This window comes from Rattus norvegicus, chromosome 3 (assembly GCF_021556685.1).
Source record: "Rattus norvegicus strain SHRSP/BbbUtx chromosome 3, alternate assembly SHRSP_T2T, whole genome shotgun sequence".
Lineage (NCBI taxonomy): Eukaryota > Metazoa > Chordata > Mammalia > Rodentia > Muridae > Rattus > Rattus norvegicus.
Window position 1 is genome coordinate 124,112,055 of NC_141536.1, and position 21,580 is coordinate 124,133,634.

General features: G+C 47.4%; 1 protein-coding gene across 1 annotated transcript in view; it reads right to left on the reverse strand.

Annotated features, from left to right (window-relative positions):
* Positions 1-388: 388 nt before the first annotated feature.
* Positions 389-21,580, reverse strand: part of Jag1 (jagged canonical Notch ligand 1) — a 35,396-nt gene continuing 14,204 nt past the window's right edge. Inside the window, 23 exon segments of the mRNA NM_019147.3 lie at positions 389-2,391; positions 3,237-3,387; positions 3,535-3,666; positions 3,857-4,090; positions 4,184-4,293; positions 4,894-5,007; positions 6,072-6,157; positions 6,579-6,606; positions 7,072-7,188; positions 7,340-7,453; positions 7,543-7,656; positions 8,114-8,227; positions 8,603-8,767; positions 9,688-9,838; positions 10,279-10,452; positions 10,761-10,807; positions 11,307-11,420; positions 12,015-12,128; positions 13,269-13,382; positions 14,293-14,412; positions 15,077-15,207; positions 19,057-19,117; positions 20,545-20,799. Of these exon segments, the coding sequence (NP_062020.2) occupies positions 1,931-2,391; positions 3,237-3,387; positions 3,535-3,666; positions 3,857-4,090; positions 4,184-4,293; positions 4,894-5,007; positions 6,072-6,157; positions 6,579-6,606; positions 7,072-7,188; positions 7,340-7,453; positions 7,543-7,656; positions 8,114-8,227; positions 8,603-8,767; positions 9,688-9,838; positions 10,279-10,452; positions 10,761-10,807; positions 11,307-11,420; positions 12,015-12,128; positions 13,269-13,382; positions 14,293-14,412; positions 15,077-15,207; positions 19,057-19,117; positions 20,545-20,799 (3,221 nt within the window). The 3' untranslated portion in view covers positions 389-1,930.

The following is a 21,580-nucleotide window of genomic DNA, read 5'->3' on the forward strand; positions in this document are numbered from 1 at the left end:
ATGGTAGAGAGAGAGAGAGAGAGAGAGAGAGAGAGAGAGAGAGAGAGAGAGAGAAAGCGCAGTCTCCCTCCTTCACCTCAATACCAAATCTGTTTAACCCTGTTAGTGCAGTGGGCACTCCCTGGGAGTGCTCCCAAACAATTCCCCTGCACACTGCAAGCCATTAATGCAGTGGTATTTATTTACACAGTATTCACACTTATCAAATGACAAGGGAATGGGGGGGGGGGCTGACCCTATGGCTCCTGCCTACACAGCAGCCTTGGTTTTTGAGTACTAGGAAGTTCTGCTATTTGCTTCACCCCCGCCCCTTTTCCTAGGCTATGTCCTCCGAATGAGCAGTGCCAAACAGCAGGGTGCAAAAGCCAGCTCAGAAGACTCCACACTGTTCCAGGTTTTCATACAAAAAATTTAATAAATATCACTTTTCAAAATTTATTGCCAGGAACAACACATCAAAGATGTATTTTATGTTCATATAACACTAATAGGACAATACAAAGTATCTTCCTGGGCTCCGTGGTGAGCCAGGATGACTGTTTTATAAGCCTTTTTTGATCTTGAACTTGGTAATAGCACTTTCATGTCCTCACTTAAGGCAGGCAGTGTACTCTATGGCCAATCTAAACAGTGCTCTAACTGGACATTTTATGGTTCAAGTATTCATCTAGCTTATTAGAATACTCCCTAAATGCAGTAGACAACAACAATGAAATCAAATCTACAAGTGGTTCAGCATTACATACGAATGGTGAAAAGAAATCAGAATTTACAAAGTAAGATTGGTAAGCTTCCAACTTCACACAATCTGATACTTTTAATGAGATCCAACCAGTCACATTCTGACTACATAGCTCAGTTTGTTCCCTTAAACTGCTCTGTCACAGATCGCCTGCCTGTCTCTTTTCAAGTCTAAAGCAGGAAAAAATAAAAAAAGAAAAGAGAAAAAAACAAAAACCTGTTCTAGACGAATTCTCAATCTGCCTCAGTCAGTCCTTAGAATGTGTCTTAAAGTGATGCTATCAAGGAAGTGTTTGAACACCTGACGTCGTACAAAAAAAAAAAAAAAAAAAAAAAATCCATCAGTATTCCCAGGGGAAGAAGCCTATCCCATCCTTCCAAGAGAAACTATTTCCAAACACCTTACTTTTGGCTTACAGGCAACACGTAATGAGAAAAAGTTCACAAAAAAAAAAAAAAAAAGCCATATGTTTCCAACACTATCAAAAACCTTCAATTCTAAACACATACATATAAATAAAAAGGAATGATGTTTTAAGGCTCTTGATTATTAAGTTAATAAATCAAATATACAGAGTGATTAATAAAAAAGAATTATTTACATAACTATACAAAAATTCTACTTTGACACATTTTTCCTCTTTAAATTCTTCATTTTACCAGCAACTGCTGACATCAAATCCCCCCTCCCCCAACAACAAAAATACAATAAAAAAAATAAATAATAAAGTCATTTGTGATAGTTGCTGTGGTTCTGAGCTGCAAAGGCACTTTCAAATACAGAACTACTTGTACGTCATCATAAAACCAATATACAAAAACAACTCAAGAGTCAATAAATATAAATAAAACTATGATCCTAAGGCTGCCATCACCATTAGGACCGCTGGCAGATGTGGAAGCTCCGAGGCCTAGGCCTGGGCAGCTCCTGGGAGCCCGACGAGTCGGCTGCAGGGGAATGTACACCCGGGCACATTCACTGGTTTTTGCATAGCTGTGAGCGCTGCACTCGATTTCCCAGCCAACCACAGAAACTACCAGTGCCAGTGGAAGCCAGCTTGTCGAAACTTAAATTAACACAGGACTCTAAGTCAACAACAGCCTCAGACTGGGATACGACAACAGTTTAAAGAAACTACAAGCCCCGGGGTGCCCTCAAACTCTACCTATGGCGGCAGCCCACTGTCTGCTATACGATGTACTCCATCCGGTTCAAGCTCTGGGCACTTTCCAAGTCTCTGTTGTCCTGTTTGTTTGTCCAGTTCGGGTGTTTTGTCGGCGTGCCGCTGGGGGCCTTCTCCTCTCTGTCTACCAGCGTGTACACGGGCTGTTTGGCAAACCGGACTTTCTGCTGGTGCTTATCCATATCATCCTCTTCCACTTCCGAGTTGTGTGTCCTGATTTTTGACATTTTGGAGTTTTTGTTCTCATAATCCTTGATGGGGACTGTGTTGGCTCCGTGTTTCTCGATGGGGTTTTTGATTTGGTTCAGCTGTTCGCGCACATTGTTGGTGGTGTTGTCCTCAGGGGCAGAGTGGGTGTGGCTGCTGGGCTTCCGCCGCCGCTTCCGCACACACCAGTAGAAGGCTGTCACCAAGCAACAGACCCAAGCCACTGTTAAGACAGAGCTCAGCAGAGGAACCAGGAAATCTGTAAGACAGCCAAAAGACCAGTTAACTCAAAAGGAAGCGCTTTCGCCATGGGGGCAGAAGAATACCAACAGAGGCCTTCCTGTATTTGGTCCCTAAGACAGGCATTGTGGGGACAAGTCCCTCTTCACAACTGTAGCTACGTTCTGTCACTTAACAGAGAGGTTAACTGTTGCCAGAAGCTGGCCTTCAGGATACCTGTGTGCAGAGGCACCAGGTGGCTAGAAGAGCAGTCCCTACAGCTTCTCCCAACTCCACATGATAGGAGCTGTCTCCGACTCCACAGGGCCTGGCTACTTTGCTGGCTCAGGATTAGGGCTGCTTTCAGAATCAACAGAAAACCAGTACAAGCATGGACAACACCAACTGCCCCAAGATAGAAGCCTGGATTTCTGCTCAGTCTAAACAGTCAGGCTCCGGATCATCACAGGGTTAGTCTGAGTGCCCTGATGCACCATCAAGCTATTCCCTCAGGGGGTGCTGCTCAGTGTTCTGGACCAGCTGTGGTAGGTCCCCAAAACTGGCCCTGGAGAGCACCAACCACTCAGGACAGGCACTGCTGTGCGCCCCAGGGCTTTGCACTGGCTCTAAATCCCACCCCCCTCTTTTGCACGGGAGTTTTCCCAAGAAGAACATGCAGACAGCATGCTAGTGGGAGAAAGGGTCAGATGTACCTCTGCCTTCCTCAGCCAATAACAACACAGGGTTTATGAGCTGGACATGAGGGGCTTCTAAGATGTAAGAGATGGCTGGCAGACCATTCCCTGCATGGTGACTTTTCTGAATGATGCAGTAAAATCATTTTCACAGTCACCAGGCGAGGGTACGTGCCAGATGGACACGCACCTGTTCTGTTTTTCAGAGGGCGCCTCTGAACTCTGACTTCTGCAACAGCAGCGATAAGTGAGCTGTTCCCATCCCGTTTACTAACGAGATCTATTATTTTATCAGTAATTTCCTTGACAGGGTTTCCATCATCCCGGATGTCTTCGGCAGACTGAAATAAAGCAAACGGATGGATGGTGGTTATTCAAATTTAACACAACAAGGATAGCTAATGCTTTTATCGCAATTGCTGTTTGATATTTTCTAACTTAAATCCCTTGTCATCAAATAATTAGGAGTGAAATGGTCTTATACTCACAATGGCCACGTGTATTTCATTGTTTGCTGATAAGGAAGGCTCACAGGCTATGTAGATTGAATACTCAGCAGAAACATTCTTCAGAATATTCAGATTCCTCAATTCGCTGCAAATGTGCTCAGTGGTGAGACCCTACAAGGATTTGTTTAGAGATTAACACGCGTGTCAAGCAATGGAAGAAATAAAAGGCTCACAGTCTCCACTCCAGGTAGAAGCCTCAGTTTGTTCTAAGAGACAGATTTTGGCTAAGGGGAGGAGCTGACCCCCCCAGACTACTCTGAAACTGTCATACTACTTTGAAACAATTTAAGAAGATACGCACTGGAGACATCATCTCCTTGTTAAAGGTGAAAGTGATGTTCGCACAATTGTCCTGGTAATAAGAGTCCGATGTACACTTGGTCTTCACTGGCTGGAGGCTGGAGGACCGACACTCGCCAGCACCAGTGCAGGGGCGCACGAAACACTGGTCATCCAGGACTGGGATGCAGCTCTGCCCATTGGGACACTCGCCGTGCCCTTTGTGGAGCCGGCAAGGTCTCGGGCCACACCAGACCTGGAGAGGAGAAAACAGGAGCTGGTGGCTTAACAGGAATGTCCACCCATGATTAGCAGCTCTTGGGAACTTTAGCGACTTTCACTGCCCTACCTTGGAGCAGGCCACCCGTCCATTCAGGCACTGGCAGGTGTTACAGTCGTCATCCCACTTGGCCCCATCAAGTATCACTCTCCCCATGGTGATGCAAGATCTCCCTGAAACTGAGAGGTGGAGACACTTAAGTAGGAGTTTCTTTTCCCACAGACTGGATCACATCACGGTTCTGAATTTTTCACCCCCTCCCTGTTAAGAAATTGGTTACACCCATGTCCTCTGCCACGTGGTAATGACAGCTCCTCTCACAATGTCAGTCACGTGCACTGGCCATCCCCCTCTGACTGCTCACTTGGCCACTTGACTAAAAGAGTTTCAGCAGATGTGACCCTGAAGACCCTTTAATGGAGCTTTCACAGTTGAGCTGGTCTCCTGTGTGCCCGTCATCTACCATGAGAAGAACATGCCCCAGAGATAGCTGATGACCAGTCAACCAGAAACTAGACCTGGAGTCAGGACTCTGCCCGGCTAGTATGCTAAGAGCCCGGCTAGCATGCTAAGAGCCCTGAAAATAGATACTGCAAGCCCTTGGGTTTTAAGGAACTTTGTTACACAGCAACTTTGTGGCAACAGAAATCAGTAGCTACCACCCTGCTTCACTCCCTTCCTCCTTGAGCACGGTGCACCCCCACCGTGAACTGTGGTAACTGTGATGCCCACTAAACTCAGAACACACACAGAAGGCAGCCAGACCCTGGCACACCTACCTTCATGGCACTTGGCACCACTATGTCCTGGAGGGCAGATACACTGGTAGCCATTGATCTCATCCACACAGGTGGCCCCAAAGGCACAAGGGGAAGACTGACACTCATTGATGTCTAGGAGAAAGGAGGTCCACGTTCAGGCTTTGGTGGGAAGATTTTTCAGACATTGCCAAAAGCATCGAAATCCTAACAAAAGCTTGGTGAAGTTCCACGTACACAACAAACCAGTCACTAATCTCCCATAAAGCCTCTAGCAGCTCCTGACTCTCAAAGACCACCACTGTTCTGATTCGTAAAGCCGAGAAGCTTTGCTGAGGGAGCCAGTTTTCCTTAGGTCCTTTCTCCTCTGACAGTACACTTCACAGTGAGGTTGGCTATCGTTCCCTGAAAACAGGTCAGAGTGAACATTCTACCTTCCTAGGCCATAAAGTCAGTCATAACCACTGGCGTCTGGTGGCACCCTGGAAGCAGGTGCAGGACATAGACAGGAGCAAGTAAGTGCAGCCAAGCACCAATCAACTTTATTTACAAAAAACAGGTGGGACGGATGAGGCCCTCTGTTTCCAAAGCCTGATTTAGAAAGTGAAAAGAGATATATAATTCTATCTAGTGCAGAAGTTCAGCCCTTCTCAGACTGTGGGACTTCAAAACTACCACTAAAATTTTAAAGAATTTGAGGGGGAAAAAAAAAAAACAACCAAAACGGAGTATTCTGCACTATCTTTGTGTGGGAAAGAGATGTTTTTTAAAGTAGGCAAAAAAAAAAAAAAAAAACCCTCAATTCTTGATCCCAATCATTTGTCTGGGGCCTGGTCAAACCCACTACAAAACAGTCTAAGGAAGCCAGAGACACAGCCGTCTGCACGGACAATAGCATGGCCATAATTTCATGCTAATCACGAGGGAAGCCTACACTTTTTCCCCTCAGTGCTCTCTCATAGCTTAATTGTCAAATTCTATGGCTGGCACTCTCCCTGAGAACAAAGAAGGCCGTGCCACCCAGAGAATGACTAGGGAGGACAACAGTCAAGGGACTTAAATCCAAGCTGGAGGGAGGAGATTACTTGAGTTGTCAGGGCTATTTGGAATTATGGTCTTCATTGTTTTTAAAGAGGAATGATTTGAATGCCGTGGAGGATGGATGGGGGTGGGGTGGGATCAGCTATAGTGATACTTACTTATCCTGCAGTCTGGCCCAGCAAAACCAGGGGCACATTCGCACCGGTACCAGTTATCTCCATCCACACAGGTTCCGCTGTTGTAACTAAGAAACCAAAGGTGACCTGAGTTACCAACCTCCAAGCCTGCCACAAACACCAGCTTTTCACCCCAGGCCATATCTGCTGCTGACCGAGGAGCTTACAAATACTGATGCCCGGATCCTACCCCTGAGAATCTAATTTCCTAGGTCTCAGTCGCAGCCCAGGCGCTGGGACTTTTAAAAGTTCCCCAGGTGATTCTCGTGTGCAGCCCGAGGTTGAGAATCATTGCGCTAAATGAAGACACAACCTGGATAATTAAAGTGTGGTCCGCAGAGCAGCAGGGCACGGTCACCTGGGAGCTTGTTAGAAACACACAGCCCCACCACAGACCTCCTGAATCAGAACCTTCATTTTCAACCTCATCCCGGGAGATTCCCATGCACCTTACAGCCAAGTACCAGCTTAAGAGGTTGTCACACTTACCAAGGGTGAGGACTGCAGTCGTTGGTATCTGCAAAGAAAAGACAACAGCTTTGGGGGTCTCCATCAAAGCACCATTTACTTCTTTCCATAGCATTCAAATGACAAAAGTCACACTTAATACCATTCAATTACGCTGAAAACCTAGTCTAAATTGGAAGCAGGCCTGGGCCATACTCGGTTTCATTCGCCATGGGACACATGTATACAGGAAGAGGCCCTTGTAGGGAGCAGGGAGTAGGGAGGGCTGAGAATGGAAGGAGGCAGACTGCATCAGACCCAGGGCTGGGAACAGAGACACCATCTGTCTCCACTTATCTCCAGGGAACTTTCTCATGCCCAGGTCAGGGCTGTATCCCATCAAGTCATTAGTAAGGACCCAGGTGATCCAAAAGCAGACATCAAACAGCCGTGCTTCTGGTTTCCATCCCAAGTCCCCGTGGGGATTTTGGGTAGGCTGCAGCAACCCAGGAAGAATTCGGGGGAGGCCACTCACTTTGAGTACAAATCGGCCCCTCCCAGCCTTCTTTGCAGACACAGGTGAAGGAGTCTCCATTGACCACGCAGGTGCCTCCATTATGACAGGGGTTCGGCAGGCAGCTACTGTTTCTAGCTATAAAACAAAAGCAGGTTAGGACCACCCCACTTCCAGAGGATCCAAGGTGGTCTGAAGGGGCAGAACCAGACCCAAGGAAATGACCTAAGACCCTGGAGGCAGAGAACCTCAGACACACAGCAAATCCCACCTCGGGGCAGAAGGTTACCTATATTACAGGTTGTTCCTTCCCAGCCACCAGGACACATGCACTTAAACGTATCCACTTCATCATAGCAGGTACCACCGTTATTACACGTGGCTTCGTCACACTGGCTGTCACCTGAAGAAAGAAGACCTTGGCGTGAGTCTCTCTGCTGGACAGTTCCCCTCCCTCACAGACAGACAAGAGACCTGCGCAGCAACACTTACGCGAGTGGCAGGTTTTCCCTTTCCACCCATTTTTGCAGTCACAGTAAAAGTCATTGACCAGGTCTCGACATGTACCCCCATAGTGGCAAGGGTTCTGGCTACAGTCATTTATGTCTAGAACCAAAGAGAAACAGGCTGAAGTAAGTTCACGGTAAGAGGCAAAAAAGCTCACCTATGATAAGATCCAATCCTGGCTTTTCTATGCTATCTTCCAAGAACAAGTGAGCTGTCCTAGGACTATCACCCTTTTAGAGGAGTTCTCGGCTGGGAGGAAAGAATACAAGTTATAAAGAACACAACCCTCCGGAATGACCGTGGCAATTAAAATCAAGGTGGACAGGAATGATAAGTCAGATAGGTTTCCTTCTAGGCACTCACTCTAACTACCAACCTAATTCTACCACTCCCCAGTGGCGCAGCGCCCTTAAATGCCAAGGAGATACAAGAGGTCATTATAGCCACCATAATAGAAATCTCTGCAAAAGAAAAGAGGCTTCCCCCCAAGGAAAGGTGCTAGCCCAGCTCTACCCCCACCCTGACGCCATCTGTCCCCTAGAGCAGCAGCACTCACTGTTCTCACAGTGCGCGCCCTCCCAGCCGTCACTACAGATACACTTGTAGGAGTTAACGCCGTCGATGCACGTGCCACCGTTCGTACAGGGGTTGCCCTCACAGTCGTTGATATCTATGAAAGGAAGCACAGGGCTAAATGAGGAGCCGAAGGGCCAGTCATGCAGCCACCAACCACTGTCTGGGGACTTTCACAGCTGCCTCCTTAGCCAACGTGCCTGGGAACATCGCTACCCTTTCTATGCTGGGCAGGCCTGGGGGGAAAAAGCCTCTATAGAAAAGGGGGACCACTCAAAGTAAGATTCCACGACATTCCAAAGTCATATTAGGAAGCTTAAGAGACTGTTGGTGATCTTATCAATTGACTAAGGCCTCCATCTGGGGCCTAAAGAAGTCTTCTACCTTAAGTTCTTACTAAAGCAATTCAGAAACAAATGCTCCCCCCCAAGCTGGGTACCCACTGGGCTCCCCGTTCCAAGCGGAGTCTTACTTTCATGGCAGTAGGTGCCGGTGAAGCCTTTGTTACAGTCACAGGTGAATTTGCCTCCTGACTCGCTCTTGCACTTCCCATGGGGACCACAGACGTTGGAAGAGATATACCGCACCCCTTCAGGAGTATCGTTGGAGGCCATGGCCACGGTGCAGCTGTCAATCACTGAACACAGGCTTGGGATCAGACTCCAGCCACACACTCACAGACAGCATTTCTAAGCAGAGGACTTAGCCCATGCCTGCCTGATCGGATAGGCCATTCCTTGGGCTAATGAGGTACTTGGGGACTAAAACCCAACAGTGTTCCTATGACAGGTAAAATGTAAGACTCCCAAGTAGATGGAACATTTTTTAAAGTTTCTTTTAATCGCACTTTAATATCCATCTGATTTGTTAAGTGCTTGTCACAGTAGTAAGAGTACCTCTACACTACCCCCTACCCCACCCCAGCGCCCCACCCTCACTTGACAGGGTTTCTCTAATAAGTGTAGCCCTGGCTGTCCTGGAACTCACTTTGTAGACCAGGCTTGCTTCCAACTCAGTTCTGCCTGCCTCTGCTTCCTGAGTGCCGGGACTAAAGGCATGCACCACCACACCCGCTCTCCTCCACCTTGAGCAAAGCTAAAGGACAAACCTATCCATACAAGGTTTCAAGTTATGCTACCCAATATAGCAGCCATAGGCCACAGGTACTTTTCAAATGAACTACACTAAAAAAGTGTCTCAAGCACCGATACCCAGCCATAGCTACAATAACTGATCCAGACCCCAAACTTCCCCTACTGCTACAGACCCCTGCTGACGGCGCTCCTCAGAGCAATTCTCTTTGTCACAAACTCGGCCACCTCTGAACTGGGATGATAAATGGATTTCACATCCTCTCCCTTGGGCAACTGGTACTCGAGGTTCTCCCAACTGGCAGCCTGACAGATTACCTCCATATGGTTTTGTTTCCCCTAAGTGATCAGATTAAGTATTGTCCATCTGAAAGCCTTCCTCACCAATTTACCACTTATAGGTGTTCTAAGGGGAGGTGGCAGAAGATGGTCTGTGGACGGGGCGGGTCACGGGTGAGTGAGATACCTTCACAGGGAGTGGTGCGGCAGTGGTCTTTCAGGTGTGAGCAGTTCTTGCCCTCGTAGTCCTCAGGGCACTTGCAGAAATAGTCACTGGCACGATTGTAGCATTGGGCGCCATTCTGGCAAGGGTTGGGCTCGCAGTAATCGATGTCCAGCTGCCAGATGGCAAGAGTATGAAAGAGAGGATCAAAATAAAACAAAGGTGACGCCATCACTTCTCTGGGCAGTAAACACGTGACACCCCTCCCAACCACTTCCTCAAGAAGACCCCCTGTACAGAACAAACTCATATAACCCTTACGGTATGCCACATCTGGGAAAGCATTAAAGCCAGGGCATAGTGACATAGCACAGAAAACAGGATTATGGGATGACACTCAGTCAAGGGAACAGGCCACAGTAATCAGTAAGAAATCATTCAACACCGCCTTCTACAGAATTTGTCTAGCAGAAATTCCCCAGTCAGTAGGGTGCTAGTCAATGTCTAGCAGTAGAGTGGGAGAAGGGGTTAAAGGGGGAGGGGACAAGGGAGGGTGATGGAGAAAAAGAGTTCAATGTTTAAGTTTGTTGATCTGAAGTTTTGGCCTGTGCTCACCTGACAGAGGTTTCCAGAGAAACCAGTGGGACACAGACACTGGAATCTGTTAATTTCATTCTGACAGTGACCCCCATTCAAGCAGGGGTTGCTAGCACATTCATCGATGTCTCTTTCACAGTGATCGCCCGCATAGCCAGGTGGACAGATACAGCGATAACCATTAACCAAATCCTGGAAGATGAGAAGGGGAAGAAACACATGCTGATTTCCCTAGGTATTCACAAATCCAGAAAGTCAGTGATTTGACATGACTGCCGTGGTTCAGGCGACTCGCTGAGATGGCCACGTGCTAAGCTTGGGCACGGACTAGCGGTTCTGAATGCCTGCCTTTCAATGGCTCCTGGGAAGCTAGGGTTGGTGAGGGACTCAGCTTCTTACTGGCATTTTAAATCCCACAGGCACAAGGCTCCTAGTGTCACATAAATCTTAGAAGACTGTTGTCATTGTCAAGGTTTCCATTTAAGCAATGATTTACGTACCCGACAGGAGGCATCATTCTGACACTGGCCAAGGCAGTCATTGATATCTAAAATAATAAACAAGTCATCACATTAAAGAGCCAAGTGACACTGAATTCGGGTTCACCTGAAAAGTACAGGGCTGATAAAAGCTTCAATCAGATTTCCCTGTGCTTCCGGTGAGATAAGGCTATTACATTTGGGTGGGGACCCTCCCTAGTCCTCCCAGACAAGGAGTGAAACTTCACAGCATTGTTTCAAATCACCTTATCACAATATGCCCAATTTTAGCAGCTAACAAGCCTGATAAATTGTATGTTTTCCTTGCTCTGCTAGCCTGGGCCCTCCCTTCTCCAAAAACATTCCTTTCCCACTAATAATATAAGGTTTTCCTTCTATTCAGATGGAGAGCGCTTAAAGGCTTATATCAAAGCTGTGGGTTCCATCCTTTTAACGCCACAAAGTAAGGGGAGCAAGAGTCCCAGGAGCAGGAGTGTGGAGGGGGATGAGTAGAAAATTACGGTCACCCAAGTTTCATAAAATCGAAATAGACACAAAGTCACTCACTTATGTCACAATTCTGACCCATCCAGCCAGGAAGACAATCACAGTAGTAGCTGGCAATCAGATTCTTACAGGATCTGGCATTTACACAAGGCTTGGCCTCGCACTCATTTGCATCTGAAAAGAATGCAAGGATAAACAGTGACAAATGGGGGGCTGCCTCCCCTTCCCCCACCGCTGTCCCCTTGAAATGGAAACACCATAGAGCTGGTCTGAAATATGAGACATTTTAACAAGCTAGCTAAACAAGAAATAGGAGGAGTCCTCCATTTGGAGCATTGGAGTCCTCTCCCCAGCCTTTATCCAACAAGGGATGCTAATTGATAACTTTCCTTTGGGTTGCTGGCTAACAGACAGCACCAGGCACTTTTGTGCAAAGCCCAGCACGATCCAGTTGCTGGGATTTAAACGTGGCAAAAAGAATGCAGACAGCTAGTTCCTCATGAGGTCATCCCTGTTTGGAACCCAGCTGAACACTCCTTGGACAATTGACATGGATCAAGGAATCCCAGGGCTTTCCCACAGGACCTAAAAACCCTAGGCCATTTGCATGCAAGGTATTTCTCCCAGGCCCATCAGACCCTGATAATAAATGACTGGGGATGATGAAGTAGACACACACTGCCGGTCACATGCTCATCTTGCCTCACAGCTGGGCTGTGCCTCACAGCCAACCTTGGCTAAGAATGACAGTCACGAGAGTTTTCTTACCTAACTGACAAGTCTTGCCAGTCCACTGGGGTGGGCACACGCACTTGAATCCATTCACTAGATCCTGGCAGGTGCCTCCATGGGAACAGTTATTTGGAGAACAGTCATCGATGTCTGTCCAATGAGAACAAGAGAGGGGTGGCAATTTAATTTCAATTGATCCACTTGGCAATTAGATAATGCAAGAAGACTCTTCACCTAGGAACCCACCAGACACCTGCTACAAACCTAAGAAAAGCCACAAGGAAGGAAAGTGATGAAAGGACACAAGCCTTTATTTTAGCTTTAAATCCCCCACTGCCCTAGTTCAGTTAATCCGTCCCTAAGCATCGAGGGAAAGAAAGATAGCCGGAGACACACAGGGCATCAACTCTGTGGTGACAAGGGACATTCATATCTGCTTAATCTTTACTTTTAAAGGAACTCTTTCCTTCATGGTTCAGAAACTGCACGCAAAGAGAAAGCATGGAAAAGTAATTCTTTTTTTACACGTGGAAAAAAAATCTTAACGCCTGTGATTTCCTTAGAAAATTTCCCCAAAAGTCACATACACAGAGGTTGCCTGAGCCCTTCATTTATTTATTATTTGTGCCATGCTCTTTCCACAAATTTGCACACCAAGACTATATAACAACCCTCCCAAGTGGGAACTGCTCCTGCCCCGGTTAAGAAAGGCCCAGGAAAGGTTACAAGGCCTGCTGGCTTCCATTAATCACAGCCAGAACAGAGGCACCTACGACCTCCAGAACACACAGTCTTGACCACACTGCACGCTGCTCCTCAGGTGTCAAAGACAGTGGTTTTTCAGGCTTGGCTAACCCTCAAAGTTTCACGAACTCATTAAAGTCCACAGACTGAGTAATTCTGGAGGACATTATGTATGATCAGAGCTCCTCACTGAAAAGTACCACAATAATATTGCCAAGCCTCAACGCTAAGTTGCAACACAGGACAGCATTCAGTAGTTGATCTAAAGTCCTCTCCCACAAGACTGGAGGAGTCAGCTCTATGACACGCATGCAAGGCGATCAGATTCTATCTACCACAGACACATTGCCCGCCATCTTAGTGGGTAGGAAAGAGATTCTAGGAATCACACAAGTGCTACTAGACCACCCACTGAACTGTTGAGTGTACCCACCCCTCTGTCACCAAGACAGGTCTATTGGACCAGCCCAGGTCCCTCCCATCAAACCTCTCTGGCCACGCAATAACCTTCCAGAATGGACGCATGTCAAAACCTGGCTGACTTACTTGTGGAACACGTGGGTCCAGTCCAGCCTGGAGAACACTCACACTCAAAGCCCGAGGAGGTCTCCTTGCAGCTGCCTCTGTTGTGGCAGGGATCAGAGAGGCAGGCATGCTCAGCTGAATGCATGAGAAAGGGCAGTCAGAGAAGCGGTAAAATAAGTATCTTATCCCTTTCCCTCCAAGAGCCAGTCCCCTGCCTCAGCTACTAGTTTAAGCAGATTATAAAACAACAACAACAACAACAACATCAAAAGTAAGCTTGTGACGTAACACTGCTGTGGTGTGACACAAAAGGGAAGAAACTTTCAAACTACCTAAGCTGGCTCAAGGCAAGTTTCAATACCTTTTAGAATTGATGTTTCATTTAAAATCTTGCAACCTCCCTCAGTTGTCAGCATTGTCTCAAAGTGTCTCATAGTTCCAGAGAAGGGCCAAGATAACAAGTCTTAACTTTAAAACTATTCTCTTCTTTTTCATGAGTGGGTTCAGAGTATTATCTCTCTCTCTCTCTCTCTCTCTCTCTCTCTCTCTGTCACACACACAAACACACACCACACGTCTGTTGTGTGTGTGTGTGTCATGTTTCTCTATGAATATTATGAAGGCCATATCAAAACAATGCCATCTTTAGCAATTTTAAATAGGATAATCTAGCTTCTGTTCATCGGTTGTCCCATTCTGTCCTGCATCTCTTCATTGAGTCACTGAATTTAGCTTCAAAAAATCCTTAGGTCCTTTGGTGACCTGTGACCTTAAGCTACCATTTTCCAGTTCCAAATTTTTAAGTATTTTGAGAATTTCCTACAGTATATTTTTTATCCTATTCACCCTCTACCACATCCAACAACCCCTTCCCTACCCACCCAAATTTAGTTGTCAAAAAAAAAAAAGAAACAAACAAACAAACAAAAAAACTATTCAGTTTTCAAACTGAGTGTGCAGAACATGAAGGCAAAGAGAGGCCCTCTACACACACACACACACACACACACACACACACACACACAAAACAGCTTGGGCCACTTACCAATTTCACAGTTCGGTCCTGAGTAGCCCTCGGGGCAGGAACACTGGTATTTGTCAGGGCCAGTGTTGCTACATGTTCCCCGGTTGAGACAGGGCTGATGAGTCCCACAGTAATTCAGATCTGCCAAAAAAACAAAACAAAACAAAAATCCCAAAGTTAGGAACAAACTGCTAACTGGTCCCAGGTCTGGGCCAGGCCAGTTTTAAAAACAGGCTCACCCCCAAATAAACCAACCATCTCACAACATTAAAGGCAAATTCAAAGACACTCCCAATAGGAGCCCCTGTGAAAACTTAAACAGGGCCAGGGGTATAGTTAGAGCTGAGCACTAGCACAGCAAAGGCCCTAGGTTTAGCTCCAGCAACAAACACCAAAACATAAAAGTGGTCATTAGTGCTTGTGATGTCTGTATATGCTTGGCCCAGAGAGTGGCACTATGAGAAGGTGTGACCTGCTTGGAGTAGGTGTGTCACTGTGGGTGTGGGCTATAAGACCCTCAACCTAGCTGCCTGGAAGCCAGTCTTCTGCTAGCGACCTTCAGATGAAGATGTAGACCTCTCAGGTCCTCCTGTACCATCCCTGCCTGGATGCTGCCATGTTCCCATCTTGAGGATAATGAACTCAACCCCTGAACCTGTAAGCCAGCCCCAATTAAATGTTGTCTTTATAAGACTTGCCTTGATCATGGTGTCTGTTCACAGCAGTAAAACCCTAAGACACTGTTGCTCTATCCCATAACCTCAGTTCCCACCCACCAAGCCCTCAGGGCTCCACAACGTCATACCTTTGTCACAGAGCTGTCCACCCCAGTTGGTTTCACAGAGGCACTGCCAGGGTTCATTGCAGGTGCCGTGGACACATCCTGGGTGCGGGATGCACTTATCACAGTACAGGCCCTGCCAACCATACTGGCACCTGCAGACAAACAGCATACCCTTCCCTTAGCCTTCCAAACAGCCCCGGATGCACATGGTTACAACAACAGCTATTTCTTGGTTGTTTCCCTCCCCCCTGAAAGGACAGGATGGCAGATTGGGGTTCTGTATGAGTAACTTCACAGTTGGCCCAGTGTGTGTCCTCTCAGCATACCCTGACAAAAGGAGAGCTATCTGGGGAGTAGCCAGCACGGGGTGCCCTGCACAAAGTCATTCTCTTCTCAGGCTCCCATGAATAAAACTAAGGGGTGGGGGTTGGAATAAATCAATCCCAGGTCCTAGTCAGGACAGACCATTCAAGGGAAGGAGCCTCTGGTGACACCAACTGTACAACTCTGTAACAATACACATGAAGCCCCACTCAGACTGTGCAGAACTCGGGGTGACAGGGTGACAGACAGCACCTCCTTGGTTTTGTGGATTTAAATGGGAGGGAGAGCAATCTCCTTACAGAGACCTGGATCTCCAAACCCGTCTCTGTAGGAAAGGGAGTGGAATGGAAACACTGGGAACCAATTCATATATAATTTATGACTCATTACCCTGGCCAGGAATGCTGCTTTATAATTATTTCTCACTTTAGAAAAAGAGGAGGGGAGGGGGTCCGGAGAAGGGGATCACAAACTTGGTTTATCATCTAGTTTTAAAGGAGCCGAGTTTCCTTTCTAAGAGTTCAAGACTCTTTTGAGGTCAGATGGAATCTCTGATGCCCAAACAAAACCACAAACATGAACCTTCAGCTGGGGGTTGGGGTGGGGGGATGGGAGGGGGGCAGGGCAAGGTCTCAAACCATGTCTTCAAGTTTCAAGCTCTCTGCAACTTGAACCTCCCCACTCTCAAAATCAAGCTTCAACAAAGGGGTCTTGGAAAGACAGGGACCAGCACCCTGCATGCTGATAAAGGAGGGAAGATGGAGCAGATGTGGGCCTGCAGAATCAGCCTAGAGCAGGGTCTAGGGAAATGCAGGATCAGATCCAACTCCCTGTAAGCTTCTCAGCTGTGACTCTGGGGGGAAAAATAACCAAAAAAAAAAAAAAAAAAAAAAAAAACCCTCCTGCCTCCCCCGCCCCCACCCAAAGGAAGGGCTTTCAGTTCCAGAGAGCTTGGAGGCAAAGGAGCAAATCCTGGTCATGGGAAAGTTATAGAAAGCTAGCTATTAGCTAATCACCCAGGCTGAGAAGCCACTGAACCCTTGAGAATCCGGACTGCTTCCTAACTTCTCAGAACAGTCATCTACGCCCAAATACCCACAACTACTAGAATGTGGGGCTTAAAGTTAATCAGACACTGGATTCTGGGGTCTGTAAACTAGACCATTGGTTTAAATGCCAAGTGACTACTGAGAAGACTGATCTAAGAACAGTGCATGCCACTGGACAGGAACCATTCTCTTCAGAGGCAGACACCCAAGTGAGTGGAAGTTAGGAGGGTGGGAAGTCATTCTGGCAGATCAATATTCGTAGCTTAGAAGACATGAGGTAACTAATGGGGCCAAGGAACTTTGTCCTCCCTCTCGGTGTCCCAAGTGAGCCCCTTTTTTACCCTTCTTTGGTTTGCCTAGTAAAACCAAGCCGGACAGCTGAGGACCCAACCAACCTCTTAATTAATGAAGGCTCAATGCCCGAGCATAAAAAAGCAGCCATAGGAGGCCACGGATGACTTCAAACAAAAACAAATAAAAATACTGACCCTAACAGGGGGATCTACCACGCTATCCCAGGGTAATGATAGATGATTAGCATCCCCATGAGAAGCTGACTTTCCTGAGATGATGACTCATAATTAAGTTTGATATTATTTGTCAGGCTGGCAGTAAACCAGCCTGTACTCCCAGGAAGGGGCAACCCAAGTCTATCTGGGAACAGCAAAATCGGTTAAGTTTTCTCCTGTGGGTGAGTCAACGTCAACAACAACAACAACAAGGCAGTCATGTAATACATAACCCAAAAGACAACTTACAGGTAGGTAACTTGCCTTGCAACTATTTCGGGAACAGGACTCAACCTGAACTTCCTTAGCTGGAAGGCTCTGTTTTGATTTTCTTTCAAGGCTGAGAGCAGGGACTGGGCTGGGAGACTATGCAAATGGCGTGTGGGAAAGTTGCACCTTAAGTAAATAAGAGCAGTGGTGCATGTCTGGGCAGGGAGTGTGGGAGGTGAGACTTCGAAAGAGAAAGGGCTCAGCTCTGGAAACAAAGCCTGTTGTTCTGGCTGGGAGGGCCCTCCCCTGCCCAGCAGGGTGTTTATTCTGATGACAGTGGTGCACATCTCAGTTGGCCTGGCTGATGCTATCAGGAGCAGGCTCCAAGGCTCGGGAATAACTAGCGCTCTTTACTTTCACCAGAATAGCCTTAATTAGCCAAGTCATTGAAGGTAGGTTTCTGCTCCCTCTCTGACAAGGATGCCGCTGGATGCCACAGTCAGCGGAGACCAGGCATGTTTCTAACTGGGTAAATCCTGTCCAGGCTTCCTGGAAATCAGCTTTCAAAAAGCAGGAAGAAACAATTCCAGGACAACCTGTTCTCAAGTTTACTCCCAGCTGCCTTGAATCACTTCGGTGGCAAGTTAGCGCTCCCATGGTTCGGGGAGAGAGCACGGGGTGGGGCTAAGAGTCACCAAGGTTAAACCTATGGGTGACTGGTTAAAGCAGTAACCTGAGTGTTTGCTGAGCTAGAAATCACTGAGCAAAGTTGTCAAATGCAGACTCCTAGGCCCAACCAAGGACTGGGAAGTCAGTGCCAGTTGTGGGAAGCAGGAACCTGCACCATCTAGCAAGTCTCAGTTAATTCTACAGTTTCAGGGCAGCATCACTGCTGGGGGCCCACCACAGACCCTCAAAATCAAAAGCTGTTCTTTTAGGAAGAGCACCAGGCACCTCGTTCTATGGGTTTGTGCCTTTAGACGGTTTCAAAACTGTCTTTGGCTCCAAGTCAGTGAGTGCAGCCTTTCAGAGCAAAGGTGACAGGACTTGAAGGGGGTTCCACTTAGTGTGTCATCGAATTTGTTAATTCTTAAAGGCTTGGGGGAGAATAAAGCCTGAGACCAGTCAAAATGCCACAGTCACCAAAGGTATTTCCTGAATGAGTCCTTTCCAAGTTGGCATAATGTCCATTTCAAAAAGCCCCCCAAACCGGCATCGGAAGGGGAAACAGGCTGGGTAGGCTTCCGTTTGGTTTCAGTATTGTCCCTGGACCATAAAGAACAGACTTCAAAGGCCAGCAGCAAAGTCTACATTCATCAGGCTCAACGGAGCAGATTCCAGCACAGCCATTAACCTCCAGCCACAGCCCAGCTCCCGCCTGCAAAGGGGCCAGGAGATTGTACTAATCCCATTCTGAAGAATGCTGGACTTTTGCCTATTGGTGGGAAAAGTGGGGGAGGGTGCCAGGGGAAAAGCCGGGGTGGAGGAGGAGACAAGGGGAAACAAAGCTTCGTCCCAGTCCAGTCCATTAGCACTTAAGGAAGATTACAAATGGGTCTTACCAATTTACAGAACAGTTAATATATGTGGATGCCAGCTAGGCCCATTAAGGATCCTGGTTTGGGGTTTTGACCCCACCCTCACTCCTCAGCACCAATGAAGAAGGATGCATTCCACCCAACAGCTGGTATGATTCAATATGCTTTCCAAGTGCCTGGTTTGTGTTGTCCCCCCTAGGTTTTTCAGCCTCCAAAAATAATAATAAAGAGGCACATTCACAATGAAGTCAGTTTTCTGTTTTGCATCAAAGAGAAAGAGGGGGGGGGGAGAGAGAGAGAGAGAGAGAGCGAGTGTGTGTGTAAGAGAGCGTAAAGGTTGATTACTGGAGTTCAATTAGTTGGTCATTTACCTGCAGTCACCTGGGAGTTTGCAGGAGCCATGCTTGGGACTGCAGCCCTGTCGGCATATTGCTGGAAGAGAGAAAGCTCCATTAGCACTGCCTGTACTTTGTGGGCCACTGTCACTCGAATGGTCTAGTACATAAGACCCAAAGAACAGATCATACTGTTTGGGGACAAATGATCAGAGAGCCCCTCAGCATGTTATTCCTCGAGCCCTGTCAGGGCCGAGGTCCCCCTCCATCAAGAGACAAAAGGAAGACATTTGCCTTCCCCACCCCAACACTGTCACTGTCCCAGCACCACATTTTCAGGTGGGCCTCCCACTAAATGCCTGGTTTCAACAATCCCACGGAGCTAAAAAGAAAAAAACCAGGCAGGCTCATCTTGTGGACAAGTAACCTCACAAAGCAATTCTATACTCGCTGACAGAAAGAGAGAAATCAAGAGGCACTTAAAGAACACGGACATTCAGGAACTTAAATAAATTGCTACTGAATTTTAAAATATTGAGCAATTCCTTCTGTCCTCAATTCCAGAAGTGCCATCTTTTAAGCTACTGTCACCAGATACCAAAGAAGATCGGAATGCTGCCTAAGAGACCAAATATCCTCTCTCACGCCTCATCCCTCACAATCTAAAGCTAAACAAAGGAGTTTATCTACTGATTTCGCAAGGCCAGCAAGGTATATTATGTCCGTGAGGGAATGGCATCTGTTGTGCTAGGATCTCCAACTCTATTGCTAGGAATTAGAACTATTCAATTCTGGTAAAAGGGAAGAAAAGACAGTAAGGGACTCTAAAGATTACCACCTATTCCCGCCTTTATTTAATGCCAAAACCTCAAAGATGCCCAGTGAAACTTGCTGCATTGACATGTGAGCTCAGGGACAGTCATTTCCCATAGCACTGTCTGTTCAAACATCACTGGCCTGGCCTGTTTCTGTTTGCCATCAGGCTCTTCTCAGCAGTCTGAGGAGGAGATTTGGTAAGAGGAGGAAGGAATGGGGAGCCAGATGAAGCCTATGGAGGAGCAAGGATATGGTCTCAGCTGGGGTCTGACTTCAGTGTGATCCCTGGGGTGGGAGGTGGGGGGAACCTCTGGAGTGCGAATCTTATTCTACCGTGTTAATGCAAAGGGGCTAGCCTTTGTAACATCCCCATCCCCCGTGTGTCAGTCACTCAGTAACTGTTCACTGCCGGGATAGGGCAGAGAGTGGCTCCTGCTTGGCCAAGGACAACTCCCTGGAGAAGGAGCAGCTGCGAGCTGTTAGCAGCCAACACTCACAGCAGCTGGGGGATGGGGACACCAGCTGGTAGCGGGGCTCAGGACAGGGCACTAACAGAATCTATATACAGCATCTTCATGCCTCAGTCGAAGGTAACGATGACGGCTGAATCCCACTCTGCCACCTGACTGCCGTTAAGGGTGAGAACCTGGTTCCAAACCCGACGAGCCAACGGCATTTGCCAGTCCATTCGGTTGCGTGAATCCATACCTTTGTTACACTCAGGACCCATCCAGCCTTCCATGCAGGTTTTGTTGCCATTCTGGTCGCAGGCATAATGTCCAAAGAAGTCATCTCTGGGCCGACAGAACTTGTTGCAGCCAAAGCCATAGTAGTGGTCATCACAGGTCACTCGGATCTGATACTCAAAGTGGGCAATCCCTGTGTTCTGTTTCAGTGTCTGCCACTGCCGGCTGGGGTTTATCATGCCTGAGTGAGAAGCCTTTTCAATTATGCTATCAGGTTCTAGAGGTAGGGAAAAAGAACATCATGAACATTCACTTAGCAACTTCTGATCTGACCATTTTGGCTACTTTCAGACTAGAAACACACACACACACACACACATACACACACACACACACACACACACCACCAACCAAAAAAAAAAAAATCAAACTGTTATGGAAAAGAAAGCAACAAGAGCTGTAACCTCGTCATTGTACGCCAATTTACCATTCAAACTCATTGCCAGGTGCTTTGAAACAGCAGTGAGTAAATGCACCTCTTCCCCAGTATACAGGCATCCCAGACATTAGAGCTGCCCTCTGGCAGGGTTGGAGAGATGGACGGCTCAGTGGTTAAGAGCACTGACTGCTCTTCCAGAGGCCCGCAGTTTAGTTCCCAGCAACCATGTGGTGGCTCACAACCATCTGTAATGGGATCTGGTGCCCTCTTCCGGTGTGTCTGAAGACACCAACAGTGCGCTCACGTACATAAAAGTCTTTAAAAATATGTAACGTTAACCTCTTGCTATTCAAGGATACAGCAAGCATGTTGAATGCTTGCACCCATGAACGTTGGCCAGCACCCAGAAATACCCTAAGAACGTCAGTGCAGATTCAGTGCACACCGACAACACATCCAATCCACAGGTGACCCATCACTACCCGCCAGCAGGTCCTCAGCATAAGGGGCTGCACCTGCAGTACGGCAGCTCCTCTCCTCGCTCTGCACGATAGGTGCCTCCTGCTTTAGCTGACTTTTAGTGACGGTTTTTGTACTTGTCCCTGGGATAGTGTCCTTT